Source organism: Kogia breviceps, chromosome 1, assembly GCF_026419965.1.
Source record: "Kogia breviceps isolate mKogBre1 chromosome 1, mKogBre1 haplotype 1, whole genome shotgun sequence".
Classification (NCBI taxonomy): domain Eukaryota; kingdom Metazoa; phylum Chordata; class Mammalia; order Artiodactyla; family Physeteridae; genus Kogia; species Kogia breviceps.
In genome coordinates this window covers 89831110-89851022 of record NC_081310.1, presented here as the reverse complement: position 1 = coordinate 89851022, position 19913 = coordinate 89831110, and the positions used below count along the sequence as shown (strand labels likewise).

The 19913-nt window shown below is 46.1% G+C and overlaps 1 protein-coding gene and 1 pseudogene across 1 annotated transcript; both read right to left on the bottom strand.

Annotated features, from left to right (window-relative positions):
* Positions 1–99: 99 nt before the first annotated feature.
* Positions 100–19845, bottom strand: LOC131759504 (sodium/potassium-transporting ATPase subunit alpha-4-like). The gene is given in 13 exon segments (XM_067039453.1): positions 100–395; positions 679–770; positions 3192–3293; positions 3390–3520; positions 6302–6447; positions 7713–7836; positions 7993–8168; positions 9921–10089; positions 10410–10560; positions 11182–11318; positions 12829–12902; positions 15187–15430; positions 19785–19845. Coding segments are annotated over 10 exon segments (1251 nt in total). The 5' UTR covers positions 11313–11318; positions 12829–12902; positions 15187–15430; positions 19785–19845; the 3' UTR covers positions 100–366.
* On the bottom strand, positions 18177–18277 carry LOC131746835 (U6 spliceosomal RNA; annotated as a pseudogene).
* Positions 19846–19913: the final 68 nt, after the last annotated feature.

The following is a 19913-nucleotide window of genomic DNA, read 5'->3' as shown; positions in this document are numbered from 1 at the left end:
GGCTCCCATGAAGATCTAGGGAGAGAGCGTCACAGTAATCCCCATTCTCCAAAAATCAGATGCGACACATCCAGGAGCTAAGGGCTGTTGCAAACATTTACTCTCTTGACTGGCTACTGAGCCCCCTGCTGGGCTCCAGTCAGATGCAGGCTGGGCTCCCCTCAACCCAGCTCATCTCCTATCCATGGTGCCCTCAACCCAGCCCTAGGATCACCTGTCTCTCTCATCCAAGGTTCTTCCTCCTGGCATCTCCCTGCCCCAACTAATGTGCACTCTCAGATGTTTTCCCAAACTCATTACCCCAACCCTCCCCCACCTGGCACTCAGGACACCCTGATGTCATGTGAAGATCTTCCTCTGTTGAGTTTAGTAGTAGGTCTCCTTCTCCAGCCAGCCTGTGGAAGAGAAGAGACCAGAGTGAACTGGGGAAGGCCTCAAGGGGAGAAAAACAGAAGGGTGAGCCAGGACAAGGTGGGAGGCTTGAGGGTGGAAGGCAGGGCCCTGAGGATTGGAAGGGGCAGTGTGCTGGGGTCAAGGACTAGAGGGCAGGGTCCAGGCACAGCACAGGCTGGGCAGTGAGCTGGGGAGAAGGGCAGTGGGCCTGGAGGAGCCAGGGGGAGTAGGGGAGCTGGTCAGGAGGCTGGCAAACTCTCAGGCCAGGGTGCAGGGGAGCCTCACCGCCAGGATGACGACGGATGATGAGTTTTCTGATTTCATCATAGACAAAGGTGAGGACACTGTAGGCAGTGGCACAGAGCCACCAGGTTATCCTGAAGAGAGCAAAAGCTGGTCAGCGGGAGAGGAGATAGAGGGGCCAGTGAAAGGCAGGTGCAGAGAACAGCACCCAGGAATTGAGTGTTTCGTTTGTCGTGTGGGAGGTTGATCCCTACCTTTGAGGACGTCAGAGCCTGGGGAGTGAGGGCAGAGGGACCCAAGACAGGAGCATAAAAAGCCAGTGAGAACAGAAAGGGATAAATGCTGTATTAGAGGTACATGCAGTGTTCACAGAGATTGTCTACCAGCTTTTGTGGAGTCGCTGAGGGAGACTTCCTTTGCTTTCTAGGTTCTCTAGACCTTGCACCCACAAACTCCAAGCTGGATGGGTCTGAGACTAGATGTGGGGTATATCTTGCCAGGGAATATATACACTCTTCCATGTTGCAAAGATGGGGAAATCTTTTTCTTCCTGAATCTCTTCTATAGACCAGGAAGATGGACTCTGGGGAGGGGTTGAATCAGGACCACATTTGTCCCTTGGATGCTAGAGAGATGGCTTAGAGCAGCAGTGTCCGATAGAAATACACTGTGAGCCACATGTGATAGTTAATATTTTCTAGGAGCCACATGAAAATAAGTAAAAAGAAACAAGTACAATTAATTTTAATATTTTATTTAACCCCAAATATCCAAAATATTATTGCTTCAACATGTAATCAATATAAACATAATTAATGAGTTATTTTACATTCTTCTTTTTATCCCGAGTCCTCGAAATCCAGTGAGCATTTTACACTGACAGTGTATCTCAAGTCAGACACTAAATTTTCAGTGGTTAAAGGAAAATGGAGTCTAACCAAAACAATAAAGTTGTATTTAATTCAAAAATATTTGACACTGGTTTAGTTTTTAACATTCAGTTAACTAAAATTATAAATTCAGCTTCTCAGTCTCACTAGCCATATTTCAAGAGCTCAATAGTTGTATAAGGATGGTGGCTACCATACTGGACAGGGCAGGCCTAGGCTGTGGTTCATTACACACACACACACAGCCCTCAACCAATATAAACAGTTATAGACACACAGTCATGCATTCATTCAACAACAATGATCATGTCTACTCTGTGTATGTGCTAGGTCCTGGGGAAATAAAAATGATGACATGATGGTCTTTGATCTCAAGAAGCTCAAGCAATCAGGGAAAAGAGGTTAGATAAACACAAAATAAATAATCACAGTATTAGGTGATGAGTTTTATGGTCAAGGTATGTACAAGAGTGTTTGGGAGGGCTTCCCTGGTGGTGCAGTGGTTGAGAGTCCGCCTGCCGATGCAGGGGACACGGCTTCGTGCCCCCGTCCGGGAAGATCCCACATGCCGCGGAGCGCTGGGCCCGTGAGCCATGGCCGCTGAGCCTGCGCGTCCAGAGCCTGTGCTCCGCAACGGGAGAGGCCACAACAGTGAAAGGCCCGCGTACCGGAAAAAAAAAAAAAAAGAGTGTTTGGGAGCACAGTTAATGCTCAACCACGTTTTCTATCATTTATATGTTGATGTTAATAGCAGCAACAACAAAGTGCCCACTGGGACCCAAATTCCATGCTTCATGTATTATATGCATTTCTACCTGTAATTATCAGAACAATCTGCCAGGTGTGTGTTACCGAGACTGCAGGTGAAGCTGAGGCTCAGAGAGATTACCAGCTTGTCCAAGGTCATAGAATAATATACAGTACAGCCAAAATTCAAACCTGGAATTGTCAGTATCTAAGGGCAGTGCCAATGTCTTTTATTAAACATTAATTGAGCAGCTACAGAATACAAAGCATTGTGTAAAACACTGCAAGGGACAGAAAGGTGAGCAAAGTGTGTAAACACATAGAAAATCAGTTGGAAGACTACACACCAAGTTATTAATGGAGGTTACCAATGCAGGGTGGGGGAGGAGTGGGAATGAAATGGGAGTTTTACTTTTTTCTTTATAAAAATGTTAAATGGAAAAGTTTCACAAGCATATACTAATGTAAAAAACAAAGAAACAAAAAGTTGGGACTTGAACCAAACAAGGTACCAGACAATAAGAATCTTAGTATGCCCACCCACCTACATGCACATTAAAACGGATTTGCAGAAGTACAGCAGAGTTAGCCATGCATAGATTAGGCTGTTTTATGATTTCACCAGCTCCAAGCAATGTGTAGCCTGGGACAGCTATACCACACATTATCACAGAAAAGGTCCCACTCTGTTAAGCACTGGCAAATCTGCTAAGTTTGCACATCTAGTGGGTTGCGATCACTTGGTACAGTCCCTAATTCCTCCCTGGAGAAGGTGCGCTTGTGGGAGCACAGGCAGTTCTCTCTACATCACTGAGTGGAGCCTGCTCCCCTCTTGACTTCTCCGCTCAAGCACGCCTCCTCCCATGTGCTCTCCCTGTGCCCAGAGATGCCCTGCCTTGCACCCCTCCCCTTACTCACTTGAGTGGGTACATTCGTAGGGCCACGTCCATGCCTGGAGTGTAGGACAGAAAAGCAGCCAGGAACATCTCCTCCAGGATCCCAAATATTAGGATCTTGTTTCTGAGAGGAAATGTTTAAGGGTGTGTTGGAGGTCGGGGGAGGGGAGAGTTAGGGGTGCAGTTTGGGACAGTGTTGGGGCCGGTGGGCAGTGCTCACGTCATGCCCTGCTGGAAGACAGAATTTCTGCGGGTCTTGCAGATGATGAGGTCAGCCCACTGCACAACCACGATGCTGACAAAGAAGGCCATTTGGCATGTGAACTCCAACACCTTGCGCTGCTTATAGGTCTGGGGAAGGGCAAGCAGAGGGGAGCCGTCAGTGTCAGGAGGGATTCAAATATGCTTCAAAGGCTTCTTTCTTCTCCTGCTTCCCCGGACCCCAAGGCTGAGATAGGTCCCCTATTTAGATTCCTGCAGCCCTTCACATGTATCTCTGTCTTAGCACTTCCCATGTTGTAATTGTGAGTTGTTTATATGTTTGCCTTCCCTGACTGAGAGCCCCTCAAGGGCAAGCATCTTGTCTGACTTATCTCTGTATCTCCACTCCCCATGCTTCCTTCAGTGAGTGGCAGGTACTATGGCTCAATAAATATTTACTAAGAAGAAGGGTGGTGTAAGAGAAGAAGGTGGACTTCAAGAGGAAAACAGGGTCAGAGGAAATAGGTAAGGAAGATGGGGCCAGAGGGGAATCTGCATGCAGAGGGGAAAGGGATACCCGAAGAGTGGTACCAGATGGGAGGCATTCACTCATCCATTTGTTCATTCTTTCATTCACATTTTACACAGAAGGAACTTAGAGTCCAGTGGGGAAGATAAATATGCTATGTCAGCACAGTAGGTAGGTTACAAGAGGGAGATCACAGAGAGCTATGGAAACACAGGAGAGGAGCATCTAAATTAGACTGGAGAAAAAGCCCATTAAAAAAAATAAAACAGCATGTTTATAAATAACTTATAGATCGAATAAAGAATTTGAAAATATGTAGGACTAAACAATAATGAGATAGTACAGATAGAACCTCATGGGATGTGGTCAATGTACTTGGAGGGAAATATAGAGCCCTAAACAATTAGAAAACAAAGGCTGGAAATCGATGAGCCAAGCATTGAATTTAGAATGAGACCTGTCAGCACATTTCTGTGCATCAGATCATACCACCACTATCCCCTGCAGCCAGCTACCAAAACTGAGCCACTCCCATCATCACTTGAAAATTTTAGCTCCTGACTCACCATCACTCTAACTGCTTTGTCCTCGGTTTTGGAGATTTAAATATACATGTTGATGATCCTTCCCATACCATGGTCTCACAGTCTTGATCTTCTCCTCTAGCTGTATCCTCTACTCCCCACCCGGCTGCTTACTTCTATGGTTAAACTCCAGACATTGTCTTTTCCAATAGCCACAATTTTTCTGTGATTTTAATTTCAAGCACCTCTTTTCTCTCTGATCACTGTCTTTATCTTTCCATCTCACCTACTCTAGTATCCCAATTCCAACACTTCTTGGACTTGGACTTAAAATCCATGGACCCAATATGTTATATATTTGGCTATTATCTTTCTCCCCTCCCACTCTGTGCCCCTAACTAGAATATAAGCTCTATGAGAGCAGTAACTTGGCCATTTTTGTTCACTACTATATTCCAGGGACAACACAGTACCTGGTGCATAGAAGATGCTCAACAAATACTTGCTGAATGAATGAATGAAAGAATGGTGATCAATGGAATTATTGCTAGAGGTATTTAGAAGATAAGGAGCTATCTAGCAGTATGTAGGGTACTCCCTGGGTGGGCAGCTCTATACTCGATTATCTGAAGATTACAGCAGTGGAAGAGGCAGAGACCTTGCCTTTATGGCATTTATTCCGCAGGGCAATTGTTCTCAACCCGTTTTTCAATATCTCAAGACGTCGCTGATGTAATTTGACGTTAATTCAAATTAATTATCTTTAATTTATTGTAAATAAACATGTGTCAAGCTTCATCTTGGTAGCAGAGAGATGGTGTCAAGATATAAAACTAACAAGGGGCTTGATCTGAGGACTGAGGAGATGTTGACAAGGTACATAGCAATGAGGACTCTGGGCATCTTTGGACACTGGAGCAGAGTTGGTAGCTGGGAACATTGACATCTGTTGGTCTCATGAGGCTCAGATAGTGGAAGCCTACTGTGTATGAGGGGCAATGTTCCAACAGCCCCGATTTTAACATACTTTTGAGAGACCTGCAGTTAGCTTGGTTTGGAGACATCATGGTGAAGTGGGAAAGTGCCGGCCAGGAATCAGTCCAGATTTCTAGTCCAACTGTTATAGGGATTCATTGTGGGACTTTAAGCAAGTCACTAAATCTTTCCAGTAGACCATAATGTCCTCTATAGACTGTGTGAACTCTATGGTCCTATGATTCTAGCAAAAATTGACGTCACATCTCCCATTCTCTTAGAAATTGGGATGGGAGTGTTCACAGATGCAAACAAGCATACTCACTAACATTCTTAAGCAAATATTGTTGGTTGGAGGGCTTCGGTTTGGACCTTATTCATCTTGGGTGTTAGGAATGACTAATACAGAGATGCATCCTCTAAGTTTAAAAAGTTTAGAAGAACAAGGAAGAGATATACGAAGAAAACACATTTTCAGATTTAAAATCATACTCTTTGACTACCCTTGGAAAAGGAGCATAACAGGAGAAAGTGGACCCAGCACTCATTTCTGGGACTATGATGATTAGAACCTGGAAAACCAGAAATCAGCCCCAAAAAGTTGATTGACAAAGTAGACTTCCAGGTCCAAGGAAGCCAAAAAGACCCAGGAAGATAAGGACAGACAACAGACAGTAGGAATGAACGGAAGTGAAGTCATCGTAAGCAAAGAGAAGAATATTTGCTGATGCGATTGGAGATTGAGGACAAATGTTAGAAAGCTCCTGTAGGACTGGAGATGAGGATCATCTCTGTCTGCCTGGTGCCTCCATTCTCCTACTCTGCAAAAACTTGCTAAACTCACTCTTCCTCATTACTTCTTCACTCTTACTGGTCACAATCTACTACCTACCTTTTACTCACCCACTGTTGTCCATAACTGTCCTCCAGGTCATTGAGGTATCAATTTTCCCAGCTGATGAGGATGCCCAGCAGATCAGTAGGTTTAAAACCATTCTCAGCCAAGATCACAAAGTAGGTGAAGAATCCTGCCAGAGCCTGGATCATCCCTGTGAGTGATAGAGTCACAGGTCAGGGGAACCTGATTCAGAGAAGGATCTCAAAAGGCAGATCATGGAAGCAGTGCTGCCTGGGGCTTGCTTCTAGCAGGGTTGATGTGTGTCTGAGCTGTATTGCTGAAGATTCATGCCATTAATGATCTGATCCCACCATCTCTGTAGGACTTGCCTCCAAACTCTGACATTTCTTTCTAAGCTGTAATCTAGAGTCATCTTTATATCATATAAGCTTTAAACTGGAAAGGACCTTAGAGGGGATTTATTCCCTCTTCCCACTGAGTGAATGCTGAACTCCTCCCTGTCCATTCTCTCTGACACGAGGATACTCATCAAGTCCTCTCATCCCCTTCCATCTCTCCCATCTGCCCCTTGCCTCTCCCTTGGTCAAAACCTCCACCCCCTCATGCCTGGACCACGGCTATGGCTGACGTTAATGTTTGCCTACTGACCACAGATCTGTGCACTGTGTAGGTACCGGTGGATATTGATTCTTACAACAATTTTGAACTATCATTTACATTTCATAAGTGGGAAAACTGAAGCACAAAAAAGACTCAGTCATTGTCCAGGGTCATACAGGTCATGAAATTGGGATTCAATCATAGGTATGGCTCCTAAATCTGTGCTATTTTTCTATGTGTTTCCATCTCTAGATATAGGATTGAGACATCTCTTTCCTGTCCCCATCTCTTTCCTGTACCCCTATCGTATCTAGCAACTCAAGACAAAGACCCTTAATGGCTCTCAAATGTCTTTCAAGGCTGGCCCCGCTATAAATGCTACCTTTGTCCACAGCCTCATTTTTCACTACTTCTTTATCAGGAATAAGCGCTCCAACTGGTTTATTCACTCTTCAACAATCAGGTATCCTCTGGTCCCCCACACCGGACCATCCATTTACTAGTCTAAGCCCTATCTTCCAGCACCAAGTTTAAGTCCTGTTTCCTCCATAAGGCCTCTCCAACTGTCCTCAAGATTGATGAGTCCTTTTGCTTTGTACTCCTGCAGTATGTCCTATCTATACTCACTTGGCACTTGGAGAACAACTTGCCATCATTTTATGTAATTTTGCTCCTTTTTGACTAGACTCTTAAGTCAAGGGCAGATCAGAGATCAAAGTTTTTTTTGTGTCCCAGGGCCCCGCACAGTTTGTTGTTAAGAAAATATCTCCCTGACTTCCAAACCAAGATTGGTGCAGTGGCCACGCCAGTGCAGCCGCTCCCCGCTCACTTCACCCCTCATTCCTCTGGCCTCACCAATCTGTCCGTAGGCCATGCCAGTGAGATGGTCATTCACCAGCTTATCAGTCTTTGGATTCCGTGGAGCCCTCTTCATGATGTCACTTTGAGCTGACTCATAAGCCAAGGAGATAGCAGGGACCTGGAGGATGGAGAGTGGAAGTAACAGGGAACTCACAGTTCAGAAGGAAACTCAGAAGTAACTCGAGCTCTGCCCCTCTCCCTGGACACAGATGTTTCCTACTCCTCAGTCTGTTTCGCAGGAGTTCCACGAGCTGGATCCCAGCTTTGTCCTCACCATGTCAGTGCCCAGGTCAATGCAGAGGACGGTTATGGTGCCCAGAGGAAGGGGGATACCGAGGATGATGAACAGCAGGAAGGGGGTGATCTCGGGGATGTTGCTGGTCAGGGTGTAGGCGATGGATTTCTTCAGGTTGTCAAAGATCAGGCAGCCTGGGAAGGATGGCCAACCTTCTGTGAGAAGCACAGAGAGTTCACACCTCCCACAAACCAGCTCCTGGACAGAGAGACCACTACAAAGCAGTGTCACAGTCCATGAAAGGGCCCGAAGGTCTTAGGCCTTGGCAGCCCCAGTTTTGTTTCTAAATTGTATGACTATTAATTAGAGCCATGATTTATTAACGTGCCATATCTGTATACTCTTTGTTCTTGGGTTCAACATGGCTACTATCATCTGATCTCTGACAGTTAAGCAGGGTGGGGCCCGTTAATACTTAGAGATGTGTGAGAATGCCAATATAAAAGCCATTAGAAGATTAAGGCTGATTCACAGTAACATGGATGGACCTAGAGTTTATCATACTAAGTGAAGTAAGTCAGACAGAGAAAGACAAATATCATATGATATTGCTTATATGTGGATGACACAGATAAACTTATTTACAAAACAGAAACAGACTCACAGACATAGAAAACAAATTTAGGGTTACCAAAGGGGAAAAGGAGGAGGCAGGGAAGAGATAAATTAGGAGTTTGGGATTAGCAGATACAAACTACTGTATGTAAAATAGATAAACAACAAGGTCCTACTCTACAGCAGAGAAAACTATATTCAATATCTTGTAATATAATATAATGTGAAAAGAATATGAAAAAGAATATATATGTATATGTATGTGTATGCATATATATGAATCTATCTATCTGTATCTGAATCACTTTGTTATACACCAGAAACCAACACAACATTGTAAATCAACTATACTTCAATTTAAATAAAAGTCTGAAATGGAAAGAGCCTGGGCTTGGGTTCCAATTCCATTTTCTGCCATAACTAGCTCGTGATCTTGGGCACCCCTCACCTTCATTCCTCCTGCCTTGCAAGATGGCTTGAGTCCTTCCCTGACAACCTTTTCTAGTATTGTCATCCCTCCCTCCACTCCCTGCTTTACTTATTTTTTTTCCATTGCACTTGTCTTCTTTTATTATACTGTTCAGTTTACTTTATTGCCTGTCTGTCTCCACTGGAAATTAAGTTACACAAGGACAGGGATGTGTGTTTTTATTCCCAATTATAGTATCCCCAGCATCAAGAATAGTACCTGGTACATAGTTGATACTCAGAAAGTTTATTGAATTGAGTGGATATAAAATACTGAGGATCATATGAGGTCTAAATAAAATGTTAACTATTACTATTATGTGGATTGTCATAGATTTTAATAACATAGCTCCAGGCAGAAATCAGAAATCAGGGAGCCTGGGAAGCAGAATTCTGGGGTTCTCCTGTACACCAATGGGTATTGCCTCTAGGAAAGAGGGGGCTTAATTTAGCTCATGCAGTCAATTCATAGATCAGGCTCCAGCTGATCTTGATATGTCAACATCATTCAGACAACAGGTTGCTAGAAAGTCCTCCTGAGGTTGTGGAGTACAGAGTAGTCTCACGGTATAGCTACACCCTGAAACTTACTGTAGACCTAGTTGAATCCCCACGAGAGAAGAAAAACAATGCTATGCTGCACTAGAGCCCCACTCTCCCTAGAAAATCTGGACTTTCCTCCAATCTCATAAGGGCTCCAGATAGTGATATTCTAAGTACCAGCTCAATCTAATTTGCAAAATTTTGACTTACAGTGATTTCTCCCAGTCTGTACAGGAGGTTGGAGGATGGGCAAAGGCAATGAGAATAATGTATACCAACTCTCACCTGAGTCCGAGCAGGTGAGAGTTGGTACCTACCAACCTGGGCACCTGCTTCCTCACCCTCCTCCACACCCGTGACGATGGAGGCAAAGTTGTCGTTCAGCAGGATCATGTCGGCTGCCTGCTTAGACACGTCAGAGCCAGCGATACCCATGGCAATGCCGATGTCCACCTGCTTCAGCGCGGGGGAGCCGTTCACCCCGTCCCCTGTCACCGCCACAATGGCTCCCTGGGTGAAGCACAGAGGGAGTGAAATAATTATTGGGTCAGATTCAGGGCCCATCCCCAAAGGTCAGTTTGATTCCATCATCCCTTATCTCTTGATGTAATCATGCTTGGTTTCGGCCTCTTGGCCTTCCTTCTCCTGCATCTCCTGAGATAGCAAAACTCACAGGGAGCCCGCAAATGGATGCCTGTCTCAGGGGTTCACGATGGGATGCTCTCTGGAGCCTCCTCTAGCCAAGCCCACACATTCCTATGCTTGGTTTGGGGCTGGGCTGTGCCACGTGATTCGCTCCAGATTCTCCAAGCCTCCTTGGTCTCCCTTACCAGCCTCTGACATCCCTCTACAATGATGAGCTTCTGCTGGGCGGAGATCTGAGCAAACACAATCTCAGTGTGGTTTTGGAGGATCTCATCAAGCTGCTCTGAGTTGATATTTTTTAGTTCTGAGCCGTGCATCACAATGGCTTTGACATCCCTGAGGGAGAGGAATTTCAAAAGGCTAGTTCAAAGTGTTGAGAATTCACCAGGTGTCCTGGTGCCCTCTAAGCCTTTTTTTTTTTTTTTTTTTTTTTTTGCGTTACGCGGGCCTCTCACTGTTGTGGCTTCTCCCATTGCGGAGCACAGGCTCCGGACTCGCAGGCTCAGCGGCCACGGCTCATGGGCCCAGCCGCTCCGCGGCATGTGGGATCCTCCCGGACCGGGGCACAAACCCGTGTCCCCTGCATCAGCAGGCGGACTCTCAGTCACTGCGCCACCAGGGAAGCCCCAGCCATCTTTTTTATAACCTCCTTGTTTCTCCTTTCAACCCCAACTCCTCACTTGTCCCAGCCACGCACTGTCCCCAGATTGGCACATTGCATTCCTTCCCTCCTCTCCCACCTCCTCCTCCCTCTTCTCTACCTCCTTCTTTGTCCCACCTTCATTGGAATACCCACTGACGTAGTTGCTTGGTCATTTTCCTATTATGTTTTACTTTGCAGTAAGTAAACTCTGCACATCCCTACCTATAGAAAGAACCTCCGAAAATGTTCGTGGGTGGGGCAGGCTAAGGATGGAGGGAAAAAATGGCAGATCTGTGTTCTTTCAGGGATCTCACCTGGCATTGACCTGGCTGACAGGGATCTTGAGCCGGGCAGCAATGTCCTCTGCTGTCTTGGTGCCTTCTGAGATGATGCCCACACCCTTGGCAATGGCCTTGGCTGTAATGGGATGATCCCTTGTTACCATAATCACCTGGGTTGGAAGGGGAGGGAAAAGGAGCAGAATCATCTTCAGGGAGGTCCCGGCTCCTTCACCTCTCTCTCTAAGAACTAACAGATCACTGCTATCATTCCACAGGGGTTTTAAGTAGCTCATTCCCAAGAACTTGTGCTGTCAATCAAAAATCTTGCTATGGTGTCTTCAACCCATGGGAGTGGGTCAGGGCCATCAGACCATAAAACATAGGACAATTTGAGCTCTAGTTTTCCCAGGAATAAATCGGGGATTTGGATGTATTTACTGTATTCAGAATTTCATTTAATTGCTCCAGAAGCTATTTTGCCTCTTGAAGCTCAAAGACAGAAACACCTACCCGCAGAACAGTGGTAATAAAGGAACGTCTGGAATAATCCATCTGCCTAGCAAGATTTCATCTAGGCCCTCATTCATTTCAATCCTCCGTCTACCTCTCTTCTTCCCACTGCCTCCTAGTGCCCCTGGATTCCAGACCTTTTCTGGATACCTGGGGCCAGCCCTAGTCCTGTCCCTTTCCTCCCCAAAGATCAGTGCTCACGCTCTGTGCTCGTCTAGCCTTCTGTTCTTTTAGTCCTCCTCACATCTCTGTGTGATGGCTTGTCTGTCTCTCTCCCCTGCTGGAGAGAGTGGGGCTGTGCTTATGATTCCTTGTTAAGTTTCCAGCCCTAGCATAATTCCTAGCACATAGTAATCCATCAACAAGCAATTACAGAATGAAGGAAGGGTCGCTTCCTAGGAACCGCTGCCCATGGTTCCCAAGTGCCCTCCAAGCACATAATTCTCAGGCCCTGGTGGGAGGGAGAAGGGAACTATCTGACTGTGGCTGAACTAAGAACAGAGGTCCTGGAAAGGTCAGTCTGTTTACTTCCAGAGCGTGGAAATAAGCCTTGAAGTTTTCCCATGAGCCCTCCTCTTTCCACACTGGCACAGCGGTCTTGCTGGAAGGAGTGCTAACTAATCTGGGATTACCAGAGACTCAGGAAAGGTGTGCTGTGAGCAGTTACCCACATCACTGGTTTCAAGTGCCCTGGCTTGGTTGTGGGGCACTGAGGCCTCACCAAGCACGGCCTATGAGGCACGATGTAACTGGTGAGGAGCTGAGAGGGAACTGCACAGAAGATTAGAAGATTCCAGAGGTGGTTCAGATTGAGCCCTCAGTGATGCCTTTCCAGGCTTACAGTGCCCTGAACATTTCCTACTGGTTCATCAATAATGACCTGTAGGACATGTGTGGTAGCTAGCCCAGCTTGACCACTCAGATGGGCCGATCTGCAGTAGTTTCTGGAAGTATCACCTCCATGCCAGGCCGGAGAAATAAAAACAAAATCAGTCACCCCCAGAGTGAGTTCCTAGGACATGATTTCACAGAACATTGAGATGCATACATACAATAGAAGCGCAGTTCTACAAAGAATGGCACCCTTTGAAGTAAAGAGCATCTAGTAGTTTCTGGAATTTGTCAAGTACTAAAGGAATTTCATTTCCAACTTCTCGGTGCTGACCGTACCTCTGGTGTTCCCACGCAGTCTTGCCAGCTGCCCTCTTGTTCCCTTGGACTCTCTTCCCCCAGGTCAGACCCATCTGAGAGAAATGGTCCAGTGTTGGTGACCATTCTGTAGGCCCTCACGGCTCAGCTGCAGTTCTTAGAGGGGGCTGCGTTCATAGCAGGGGCCAAGTATCTTCATACTACTAAGGGCCTCAGGTAGTGGCAAATAGGATGGCATCATTTTATTTTAGGTTTTTGTTCTTTTTTTTTTTTTTTTGGCCATGCCAGGCAGCATGTGGGCTCTTAGTTCCCCAACCAGGGATCAAACCTGCGCCCCCTGCACTGGAAGGGCTGTCTTAACCCCTGAACTGCCAGGGAAGTCCCTTAGTTTAGTTTTTTAAAATTAAGTTTATTCCAAAGGTCTGAACATGTGGCTCTGAGAAATACTAGTCCCACAGTCAATTGTAAAAACTTTGCTGCCATGCAGCTGTTAACCAGCCTCTTTCAGCAGCCTCATCATGTCCATTAGCCTGGCATCAACACCACTTTGGAGTTGACCCTGGAAGGGTCTCCCCTAGGGGACAACGCCCTGTATAACCATTACATTTTGTCCTCCTTGAAGGATGGCCTCATGTGTACGTCTTACATTTCCCTACAGGGAAAAGGGGGTGATTCAAAATTCCTCACCAAGTCTGCCAAATTTCTGTCAGCTTCAGGTCCAGAAGAAGTAAGAAATTAAAATGTAAACCTGTGCCCAGAACAAGGACTGGCCCAGAAAGCACCAGGCCTCCTGCTTCAGGTGTCAGCTCCAGGCCAGCCGGAATCCTATTCAGACTGTTACCTATCACAGCTCGCTCTGCCTCAGGCCGTGACCGTGTCCTGCTCTGGCAGGCCACCTGGCTCAGATCACCTCTTTGTCTCCTGGTTGGGCCTCCCCCACCACAGTAGGCACAATCGCAACTCTCCTTCTTGCCAAAGGGATCCATAAATTCCCAGATGAGATAAATTTTAGACTGTGTTATTATGTGTACAGCAATAACACAATGCACAGTAATAACCACAATGTTATTCCTCATGCTGGCAGCCCACCTCAAAGCTGCGAAAATGCAAATGAACCCCTTCTCCATTTATCTCCCACAGTATGTGTGACGTGGTAGATTATAGAACCACGGAGGAGTATCAAGATATGTGGCTATCCTATGCAGACGTGTTATAATAATGCTGTCTCCGCAAAGAACCGTACCACCCCAAACATCTTGTAGTAATTAGGGAATTCACTCAGAATAACTTCCTATATCCATTCCTTGGTTTCCACTGTAGTGACCAATCATTGTACTTAGTGCAGCCCAGGCTGCCCTGAGACAAAATGCCAACAGTCAAAGGGCAAGATGAAGCCATCTCTAACAGATAGCATCCAGTTCTCCTTAAATACTTCTAGCCCCACTCCCTCCAACCTGCCCTCCCAGATATTCCCAGGATATCAAGTATGAGCAGGGAAGGTGACAATACCTAATCTGTGAAGATGTATAGGAGTCTTAGAATTTGAAATGTGGGATACAGAACATCTCAGAAGTAGAGGAATTTTACTGCTGCTATCTCATGAAGTCCAAAGCCCACCCTGATTAAAGAGGAATTCCCATCTCTGGGTTTGTTCTGCAGCTGCGTCTTACTCTTGGACCACTTCGTTTTGGTTTCTAGCTTTTACTCCTGGACGTACACCTGTTAGGGCAGCTGCTCACCCTCAGTCAGATCCGTTGGGGGCCCCCAGCTCTCAATCTCTCATTCTCACTAGTGCCTGCTCCAGGCCCCCAGCCCTCTTGGCCTCACCCTTTTTACAACCCATCCAGCAGTACATTTATATGACACCTTCTACCACTTTGCTACTCTTAGTGTGGCCTGCAGACCAGCAGCAATGACATCAGCTGGGAGTGTGTTACACATGCAGAATCTTGGGGTGTCCTAGTCCTACTGAATTAGGATTTGCATTCCAACAAAACCCCCAGGCGATTCACATGCACATTAGTTTGAGAAGAACTGTCCTAGGGTGATGGTTCTCAAATTTGTCTGCACATCAGAATCTCTAGGAAAGTTTTTAAAAATACAGATGCCCGGGTCCCACCCTGAGCGTTTCTAATTGAATGGGTCTGGAGTATGGCCACGGCATCAGATTTTTAAAGCTCCCCTGGTGATCCCATTTTATTTTTTAATTTTATTGAAGTATAGTTGATCTACAATGTTGTGTTCGTCCCCTGGTGATTCTAATGTTCAATGCAAGGCAGGATTCTAACTACAGAAGACACTTATTATTAAGTTCTCTCTTAAGACTGCAACTCATAAGCTCAGGAAGCAGAAATCAGTCCAGTTAAACCAAGAACCTACTCTGTCCGAGGTTTTCTACTGTTTCTCCAGTTTATGACAAGTGAGGGGCATCTGGGATGCTCCAGTGTTTATCTTAATCCCCGCACTCCGACACTTGCCCAAGGCATCAGGCACTGCAGCTTTGGGAGGGTCAATCATGGAGATGAGCCCCATGAAACAAAGTTATCCATGGGAAAATTGATTTCATCGGTGTTAAACCTGAATCCCTTGGAGTAAGTGTTCGGCAGATTCAAGGAGCAGAACCCTGGAGGGAGACAGAAGAAAGGACCAGTAGTCATTCCACAGTCTATGTCTCTATCCTGCTCGCCTCGACCTCCTAGATTTTTCACCCCACAAATAATGACTGGTTTTTTGTTTTTGTTTTTTTTTGCGATACGCAGGCCCCTCACTGCTGTGGCCTCTCCCGTTGCGGAGCACAGGCTCCGGACGCGCAGGCTCAGCGGCCATGGCTCACGGGCCCAGCCGCTCTGTGACACGTGGGATCTTCCCAGACCGGGGCACGAACTCATGTGCCCTGCATCGGCAGGCGGACTCTCAACCACTGCGCCACCAGGGAAGCCCATAATGACTGTTTTGATGCCACTCTTCAAAGGCTTCTCCCACAGCCCCCTCACCTAGCACGCATTCCCCCAGACCTCCCAGTTCCAAGTAGGCATTCTGGAAGGCTTCCTTCATTTCATCATCCATTGGGCACTCCTGCCCTTTCAGAAGGTAAGTAGAGCAAAACTCCAAGATCCTCTCAGGCGCCCCCTTTATCATCAGTATGTGGGTCTGGGAGCCGTCCTCCCAAAGGTGGATGGACATCTAGGGAGAGGAGAGGGACAGGAGGAGAGAGCAAGGTTTGGGGCAAAAAAGCAAGGGTAAGGTTTTTGAGGGTAAAGCCGACAGGCAAGCTGTGTCATACCTCCATTTTCTTTGTCCCCTAAACCAGTGCAACCCCCTTCCCTCCAGCCAAATCTGACCTTTGGTTGAGCCCACCCATCCTCCCTTACAGGAACCCCCAGCCTGGTATTATTTGCACAGGAATCTGTTATCTTCTCAGCCAGACTGGACGTTAAGGGCAGCCCAGGCACTCTCCCCTCCCTGCTTCCTCTCTGTCTGGGTGGCTAGAAGCAGAAGTCATGGGGCCACAGAGACAGCAGAGTAGACAGGAAAGAAAACTTAGAGTCAAACACCTGTTCTCTAGGGCCAGCAGGAATGCTTTCTTAGCTTTATGACCTCAGGTCAGTGCACTTAACCTCTCCAAACCGTAGCTCCTTTGATAAAATGTAAAAGATTCTGCGTTGCCCACTTCATTGGGTTTTTATAAAAGAAAGATAATATTTGTAAAGAATATATTGAAAAACACTGACAGTTCTTTACCATGGTTGTTTGAGCCTGAAGGACGGGATTAGGACAAATAGTAATAACAACACTTATTGAGCCCTTACTATGTACCAGCCACTGTTCCAAGTGCTTTACATGAACTGTCATTTAATCATCTCAGCTACTACCCTGTAGTAGTACTATCAATTTCTTTATTTTATAGATGACAAAACTAAGGTTAAGCTGTGTCCAGAATCACACAGCTAGAAAGTAGAGGCTGTCAAGAAAAAAACCCAAATAGACTCACTTTAGAACATGCTCTCTTAACCAACCTATGCTCTAAGTTCTTTGTTAACTCTGTCATCACATATTTAGTGATGAAGTCTACTTAAAATTTGATTGTTGCTTTGTTTTTATTAATACTGTCTTTTATTTTTTTCCCAAAAGAATAAAGTTATCTATTCACTTTGAGTTACCAAACTCTTTAAGCATTCTGACTTGTTTAGTTTGACACTGAATTGTGGTTGCTTCTTATATTTTATGTTCATTTTTGGGACTGATGAATAAACTGTTTTCCAAGTGTTGCCAGTAGAATTTGTATAATCACATCTTTAATAATTTTGTTTATATGTTGAAGGTACTGTTATTTTGTGTTTATTAATTTTTTTTTTACCGATAAACAGAACACGGCTCAAAACCAAAAAGAAGAATGTATCGAAAACTGTGAAGCACAATACAGAAATTGGTTAGCCGTTCTAGCCCCATGTCTCCTGGAAACATGGCATGGCCCCTGAGAGGGGCTTGACGGTGCAAGTTGGGGGTCCCTGTGGCTCAGCTGGGGAGGGGAGGGTGTAGTCAGGAAGGGAACCTGAGGAGACAACTTGAGGACAGAGAATTAAGATCAGTTTCATTTTTCATTTTCCTGTGATCTCTGATCTGGGAAAAGGAACTGTCTCTGGGTTTCCTCTTATGATTGACAGAAAGAGACCAGGCCTTTCAAACGACCGCCAGGCTAAGATGCCCCTTGCAGACCGGAGCCTCTGACTGCCCCAAGAGCAAGCTGATTAAGGCAGGTTGTTCTTGGGTACGAAGCAAAAGGAGCCAGAGGGGTTTTCTTGGACCCCCGCAAGCAAGCCCCGCCAGAGCTGGGTAGCTTGCAGGCTGGCCGAGCACACTTGGCGCAGAAGAGGATTTTGCTGTTTGAACTTGATATTCAGTAGCTCAGAAAAGGCACTAACATTGTCATTTGGGGGAAAGGTTGCTATTTTGCTGGACATCCCATCAAATGTCATGGGTATGTTTTACTTTTATTTTGAATCTTGTGGAAGGAGAGGTATCTAATTCTTTCCAGTCGAAGGCTTTAATTGGGCCCCGCCAAGCACAAAATTCCTGTTTGGTTAGTGAGGTCAGTAAACGTCAGGAAAAAGTGGAAATAAGTTTGCAGTTTGGACCTAGGGGACCTATCTTATTACACTCACGAAGAGTCAGATAAGACAAAAAACTATGAATCTGTTTCTTTAACTTTTACTCGTTCAGCATTCAGGGTGAAAATATAGGTAACTTGGTTTTAAAAGATCTATATAGCTTCTGTTATTTTGTTATTATGGCTTTTTTTAGTTACGAAAATTGTTTTTTCTTGTGACAAAAGCTTTTAAGATCTATTCTGTTAAGCAACTTTCAAATATAAAAGTATGTACTGCCTCATGAATTTGCCTGTCATGTGGGGGCCATGCTGATCTTCTCTGTATTGTTCTGGTCTTAGTGTATGTGCTGCTGAAGTAAGCACTATTATGTGTTTTTTAAGACACAAAACCCAAACTGACTTTTGGGAGTTGAATTTCTTCTCTGTTACCCACACCTGGTGTCTGACCTTTACGGTAGTACATGAATTTGGAGAATTCCATTACCCTAAGTAAATCATGATTGTCCCATACAAGTCAAAGCTTAGCTGCTAGAGCTCCCATCATGGCGATGCCACTGTTCCCTCCTTTCCACACTTTCCTCAAAGTGTGCCAGGGTTCTCACGTGGGAGGGAAGTACTGGGTTTCTTGTCCCGCACATGGATTTTACTGTTAGGGCCACCACTGTCCCTCCCTCAGCATTTCTCCTTCCCTTCAGTCCTCCTTCCCTTGTCAATCCTCCCTGGATCATGGACAAAATGTCCCTGGGAAAACAGCTTCGCAAACACTCTGGAAAGCCCTGACCGCCTACCTGACAGCAGCTGCTAGAACTGCAGGCACGGAATGAAAAGAAATATTTGATGACTAGTGAGATAAGATGCCTCAGGGAAGTGACTGGCAAATCCAACATATTCTGCAGCAGCAAATTTCACAGTTGCCACAGAGACGCATTTAACGTGACTTTCCCCAGCTGGCCTTTAACGTGACTTTCCCCAGCCAGCCTTTGCTGCCTATGGACATTTCAGAGAGCACTTTATGACTTGCTCTCTGCACCAGTGGCGTAGCCTCCAGTCTGCTTACGACTGAATGCCTCTTCCTTTATCATCTATGCCTGCATTTACCTGTTTGCCACTTTCCCTTAAGGTGACCCTTCCTCCTAACTGGGGTGCTGATTATCCACTGTATCTGTTCTACAGCCTAGACATAAAGGCAAAGGCAAAGTTCCCGTTTCCCCAGATGACAAGCCCATCCCCCACTGCTATTTTCCTACCTTTGTCTGTTCTGTACCTGGTACTTGTTGGTAGAATTAAAGGGAATTTCTGCCACCTTGGGGGCTTTTCTCTCTCATCTCCTTCACAGAGCTGTAAGACTGCTCCATGAACTTGAGGAGGGCTGACTCAGAAGCATCCCCTGCTGTTGCCCGCTGCCGGGATGGGGTTGATATAATGCGCCTGAGAGGCAAGGCACCTGGGTTTGCCGGTGGTGTCAAGGAGAGGAACAGAACGGGGAGGGGTGCTGGGGGCATCACCGAGGGCCAGGAAAGAGATATTGAGGGGAGAGGGCCGGTTATACCCCAGACACTGAGGTACCCTTTACTCCCTTGGGCCTGACACCTTAGCTATGGGAAGGTACTCCTGATTAGCCTTAAAATCAGCCCGGTTGCAGAGGCCAGAGATTCGGGCCAGGATAAACCAGGTATCAGAGCCCTCGGCAAATGAATTCCCTAGGGAGAGAGCACAGAACTGTGATCAGGGATAGGAGAGCTTAAAGCAGGAGTTTATTCACACCCCTTCTGCGCCCACATGCTTCTCAGAGACGACTGAGAAGTCGTCTCCTCCACACCTCCCTGCTCTCCTCTCACTTTGCAGCTACCTTCTTGCTGTCTGGACTCACCACGCCCTCTCAGCTACTCATCATATTCCCCACATCCTTCCACTCTCCGACCGCCAACGCCACGAGTCACCAGTCTGTTCTTCGCTGGCGTCAGCCTCATAGATGGTCCTGTCGAACCACAGGTGGGCG